Genomic DNA, 5,925 nt, shown 5'->3' on the forward strand with positions numbered 1-5,925 from the left:
TTCCTGGAATCTGCAAGTTTTGTGTGGTTTTGTTAAACTCTTGTGTGATGTTTTTTGTAGCACCTTATGTTGTTGTAGGCTGTAACGTAGGAAAGGCATCTAAAATGAATGATGGCTATGGCATCTGCATGATATTTTTTCACATGGCAAATGCATAACATTTTTAATTGGCATGTGCATTCCATACCATCATGGCCAATGGAAGTACAGTTCGTTTAAACATGGCAACTACAGTTCATTAAACATGGCAACTGCAGTTGAGTAAACATGGCAACTGCAGTTCATTAAACATGGCAACTGTAGTTGAGTAAACATGGCAGTTTCATAACATCTTTAATTGGCATTTGCATTCCATACCATCATGGCCAATGGAAGTACAGTTCATTAAACATGGCAACTGCAGTTCATCAAACATGGCAACTGCAGTTGAGTAAACATGGCAACTACAGTTGAGTAAACATGGCAACTGTAGTTCATTAAACATGGCAAACTATAGTTCATTAAACATGGCAACTACATATCATGGTTACTCTGTACTCAATGGCTACTTTCAAAAAAATCATCATTTTCAAATAAGCATTTCAACTGCATTGCATTCTACATGGCACCTACTACCTTCATGCTTGTGCAAATAAGATTGTAACACAACTGACTTACTTGTTAAAAATCTTGTTGGTGTATATCTTGCTCATCTGCCTCTCCATCGGTAAATACGTTAGCAATTTTGGCTGCTTGAGCGCGGTGTTTGCTTCTTGCTGTAGCTCAGATCCCAGTATTTTTTGTTGCAAAGCGGTGTATTGCTTGGCAAACTGCAGCAATGAGTTGCCAGGGCTCATGTACCGCTTCAAAACAGCATTGAACCCCTCACTGCACTGCGTAGTCTGCAGAAACGGGAAGAAGCACTGCATGAAGTAGGCCGACACCCAGTACATTCGCTTCTCCCACAGGCTAGCAAGCGTCTCGTTGTCTTGGACTTGATATGTTTCAATCATAGCCATCCAGCTCCTTTCAAACTCCTCCACCGTCAAGCTGTGGTCCACGCACAGCTCGAATGCCTTGTGCAGCTCTAGACGGTCAGCAAAGAAAGGTCCTAGCGTCTCCTCAACCTTCTTTATAATGTGCCACCTGCAGTGCCTATGCACTGCCAACGGAAAGACCTCCTCTATGCCTGCACGCATGCTAAAATCCTGGTCTGTTATTATGTTCATCGGAGCAAGTCCACCCATGCACTCCAAGAAGGTCTTGAACAACCAAGTGTACCCATCCGTGTCTTCGTTCCGAACGAGCCCGCATCCGAACTGCAATGACTGATTGTGGTTATTTATTCCTATGAATGGAGCGCATGGCATCTTGTACATATTAGTGAGCTATGTCGCGTCGAACGAAATGCAATCTCGAAAATGTTTGTAGGCTCTTCTTGCAGCACCATCCACCCAATACATGATCCTGACACGGTGCTCATCGTCTAATCTTATCCTGTAGAAGAAATATGGATCTTCCTTCGCTTTCTCATCGAAGTAGGCTATCATGGCTTCTATGTCAGCCAACCTACTCTCTCTATGGTACCTTGCCTTTAGGTTTGTGACGTCTGCTGGTATGTAGGGCATGCTACTCAGAGTCCCATTTTTGCTGTGGATGAGGGATAGTGTCTGGACCATTCTTGATGGACCAACGTTACAATCATGTAGCAGCTTTATGAATTTCTTCTCGAGGGGTGGGAATCCTCTCTGGGCGGTCAGAAATTTTACCAGGTCAAACTTCTTTATGAGTTCGTGGTTGTGCTCGTCAAAATATTCAGTGACCACCCACCGTGCTCCATCTACGTTCAGCTTATACCGGACAGGGCATTCCGTCTTGACAATGATACCTCTCTTTCGTTCCGGAACGACAGGCGCAACACCTTTACCCTTCTTGCTCCTTCGTGCCTTGTAGCACCTCATCTCACCTCTACTGTACTCGTTAGTTTTTTTAATTTTCCTATGGTATTCGGTGTTGACCGCAAACCCATGGAACTTTGCATATGTCTGGTAGAATTCCTTTGCATCTTCAAACGAATCAAATCTCTGCCCAACATACGGTGGCTGAGGTACCATGATTTCTGATTGCCCACCATCTTCATCCCCTTGTGCTTCGTCATCAGTTTCATCATTGACTTCAGTATCGGAGGCTGTTTCATGTGCTTGAGTGTTGCTTGTGCTGGTGTGCAAAGGTGTGCTTGTCGGCATTGCTGGAACGAATGCCATTTCCGACACTGACTCGGCATTATTTGTGGCATGATTGTTAGCCGGCTGGTGGAACGCATCCTCCGTGCGCTCAGATCTCCCTGCAGTAGATGTCCCTACGCCGCTGTTGATTGTAGTTGAAGGTCCCGCAATAAAAAAACAGGTACGAGCGTAAGCTTTTGCTTGAATGGCATGTTTATCTTAACGGAGTACAACAATTGCATGTGATTTGGCATGACATCATTCACACATTAAGCCGTGAATCTGCATATGGCCATGCATGGCAACTGTAGTTCTCCAGTGATGGCAGCTACAGTCCAACAAACATGGCAACTACTATTGCCAATGCATGGCAACTAGCTTCTTTTAGCATCAAAACTTGGATTCTATAGCCATGGCAGCTACAGTCCAACATACATGGCAACTACTGCTGCCACTACACGGCATCCAGTATATTCCAGCATCAAAACTTGTATTCTAGGCTTGAGCTCACTAGGAAAATGCGATCAATCATGAATGTTGCACACACTCTTATAGCAATTAGCAAATCCCGAAGACAATAGATGACTCTTTGCACACGACCACTTGGTATTATTTTTTGTTTGTTTTTTCCACCACCACCTTTACAAATCTACTTTTCCTCACATGCTATTCCCACAAAAGCAAATGCAATACTGTTTTCTGGTTCACATTTTTTTACCTTGTTGTGCCGCATGTGCCGATCTTATATGGTCTCCAATTTGATGTGCTCTATCTGCAATAGCGTTGTCCTGCAACTGTGAAGCTTGCCATGAGACGTTTGCCGATGTGGTTCCACCGTAACAACCTGTGATCATGGTAGCAATTGGTCATTGAATGGCAACTGTAGTTTGTTCAACATGGCACATGTAGCGGTGCATCCATGGCACACATGTTTGTTCACATGTGTCGTCCACATTTGATTTAGACATTTGCAATCACATTTTATGACACATGGCAACTCTAGTTGTCCAGGCATGGCAACTGCAGCTGTCCGTGCATGGCAATTGCAGCTGTCCAGGCATGGCAACTGGAGCTGTTAGCTATGTTCCTTTCTCCTAATTCACTCTCCACAACTTCACTTCATGTACTCACGTGTGTACGATGTTGATGGCAGGTACATGGTTGCCGCCTGATGCCACGTGCTGCATGAAGGTCCTACATTTTTCCGATGTAACTCGTGAGTCTTTTGCCATCCTTGCAAGTTTAATTTCATGTCCACAACAGTAAGTTTCTTTTTCGTATGCGTTACCTTGATTTGCCACATTAGCTACTTGAAGTTGGTTGCCCATACATTTGTCAGCGTTAGCGCCCTATGACTGAACTTGCCATGGTGCCCCCCTGATTGTGGTCTGGTCATAAGAACCTGCGAAAAATGAGATTGTAGGACATAAGTAGAATGACATCTTCATCGTCACGAACATGGCAACTGTTTCTTTTTTGTTTATCATGCATCGTACCGGTGCCCGCGTACTGCTCTAGTAGTGGCAGCAACGGCCCTGCAGAAATGAGTTGACTGTACTCTGCTGCATCTCAAGGGGGCGTTTCCGGCCTTTGAGAAAACCAAGGATCAGTGCCGTCTTCATGATTCATTCTTCCCCGTTTTGTTTCTGCCAATGTGTTTTCAGTCACTGCATGAACAAGAATGCATCAACAATCCGCAAAAAATGCATCCTTTGCTGTTTGCACATAGAAGATAACACGACAATCTTATCACATTTCCTGCGTAGGCAATCAACACATCATGGCAAGTAGGACATGCACATACACTCTCTCTTCTGAAATCTGGGTGCCAGCTATCATTTTGAAGCGATGGCAACAACCTATATAATAGAATGGCAAGCAACAACATAACATGGTGGCAGTTAACGGCAATGACAGGTGGCAACTGATGTTAGATGCAAGTGGAAATTGTTTCTCCTACGTCCCCATGCCAAATTTCTCCTTTCTCTCCCTATTTTTAGTGATTCATATGCATCCTTCATTACCAACTACTCGACCAAGCCAACCGATAATCTTAGCTCAACTCTAGCATAGTACATGGCAGATCTGGCGTATGTTGGTTGGCAAATGCGAATACACACAAATCCGTGGGGTGTTTTCCCCTGATAGCATGGATCCAGTCGCCATCTTTGTTATCAAATTTGCAATTTCAAATTTCTGGCCAGAAGAAGGACGAGAAACAGAAGGAGATCCGAGATTCGCCTATTTTTAGCTGGTCGTCTTGGGAGGGCGGGGTTGGGGGGAGGGTGGTTAGCGGTGGGAAGGCACTATGGATCTGCTCTGGTTGCCATGGCAACCAGAGAAGGAAGGCGATGGAGGTAGGGGATCGAGAGGTAGGAGAAGACGGCGGCGGGTCGGACTAGGGATCGAAAGGAGATCGAGATGACTGGCGTGCTAGGTCGTGCGGGCAGCGCGGTCGTTTGCCCGGACGTGTGGGCGATTTTGCCACACACCGGACGTGCGGCCTGTGGTTGCGCATGCCCGAACACGGTCGTGCGGGCGGGATCATCTCCGTACCACACAGGGCGTGCGGCACAACCACCCGATACACCACACGTGTGGCAGTTATCGGCGTCCTTAAATAAAAAATCTCCTTTAATTTCATATGCAACAACTCATCAACTCGGGGTTAGGTTTTTGTCGCTCTCGCAACCCACTATAATCGAATCATGAACATATTGCAACACTCTACAACGGGAATCCCACACGCTTGTGCGACAGTGAGGACACCATAATAAAATATAACTCATATGAACCATACCATACTGACCCAGAGGGACAAAATGAATCTACTCAAAAATCATAGAGGTGCAACACATCATTGGATAATAATATATAGCATAGAACACCATGTTCAAGTAGATATTACAGCGCGATGAGAGGGTACACTGCTGCACAAAGAGGGAGAAAGTTGGTGATGAGAACGGCGAAGTTGTTGGAGCAGATCGTCGTCACGATGGTTCTCCTGATGGCACTCCAGCGCCACCGGGAGAGAGGGGCAGAGAGCCTTCCTCCTTCTTCTTATTGCTTGGCATTGCCCCTAGATGGGAGAAGGGTTCCCCTCTGGTCCTTGGCTGCCATGGCTCCCGGGGGTCAGGAGCCCCTCCGAGATTGGATGTCCTCTCTCTCTCTCTCTCTCTCTCTCTCTCTCTCTCTCTCTCTCTCTGTTTCTCTTAGTTTTCACTAGGATTTTTGGAACTGTTTCTGCGGACGAGCACCCGTTTCTTAAATACCTGGAGATCTGTAACTCTGAACGAGCTGAATTTTGACATGCTTTTTCTCTCGATATTAGCTTCCTTGCAGCGGACGAACAACTCCAACCAACTTACGGGGTGGCCACAAGCCACCCCCGCGCTCCCTGGGGGTGTAGTGGCGCCCTTGGCTTGTGGAGCACATGGGCCTGCTCTTGCATTGATTCTTGCGCCAAAATTTCAGATATATTCCATAAAAAATGCACATAAATTTTCAGGTCATTCCGGCCTTCGCAAAGTTTCACCTAACAACCCAAAAACGATAGTAAACAGGAACTGGCCTCTGGCGCTGGGTTAATAGGTTAGTCCAAATAGAAATAATATGAATTGTTGTCAAAAAATATGTGAAAGTGCTATGATAATAGCATGAAAACAATCAAAAAATATAGATACACTGAAAACGTATCAGCATCTCCAAGCTTAATTCTTGC

General features: G+C 45.5%; 2 protein-coding genes across 2 annotated transcripts; both read right to left on the reverse strand.

Annotated features, from left to right (window-relative positions):
• Window positions 1–653: 653 nt before the first annotated feature.
• On the reverse strand, window positions 654–1,226 carry LOC109748614 (protein FAR1-RELATED SEQUENCE 5-like). Its single transcript, XM_020307644.1, has one exon. The coding sequence runs from the start codon at window positions 1,224–1,226 to the stop codon at window positions 654–656; it is 573 nt and encodes a 190-aa protein (XP_020163233.1).
• A 141-nt stretch (window positions 1,227–1,367) lies between these two features.
• Window positions 1,368–2,243, reverse strand: LOC109748613 (protein FAR-RED IMPAIRED RESPONSE 1-like). The gene has a single exon (XM_020307643.1). The coding sequence runs from the start codon at window positions 2,241–2,243 to the stop codon at window positions 1,368–1,370; it is 876 nt and encodes a 291-aa protein (XP_020163232.1).
• Window positions 2,244–5,925: the final 3,682 nt, after the last annotated feature.

The sequence above is a fragment of the Aegilops tauschii genome, chromosome 7 (assembly GCF_002575655.3).
Source record: "Aegilops tauschii subsp. strangulata cultivar AL8/78 chromosome 7, Aet v6.0, whole genome shotgun sequence".
Lineage (NCBI taxonomy): Eukaryota > Viridiplantae > Streptophyta > Magnoliopsida > Poales > Poaceae > Aegilops > Aegilops tauschii.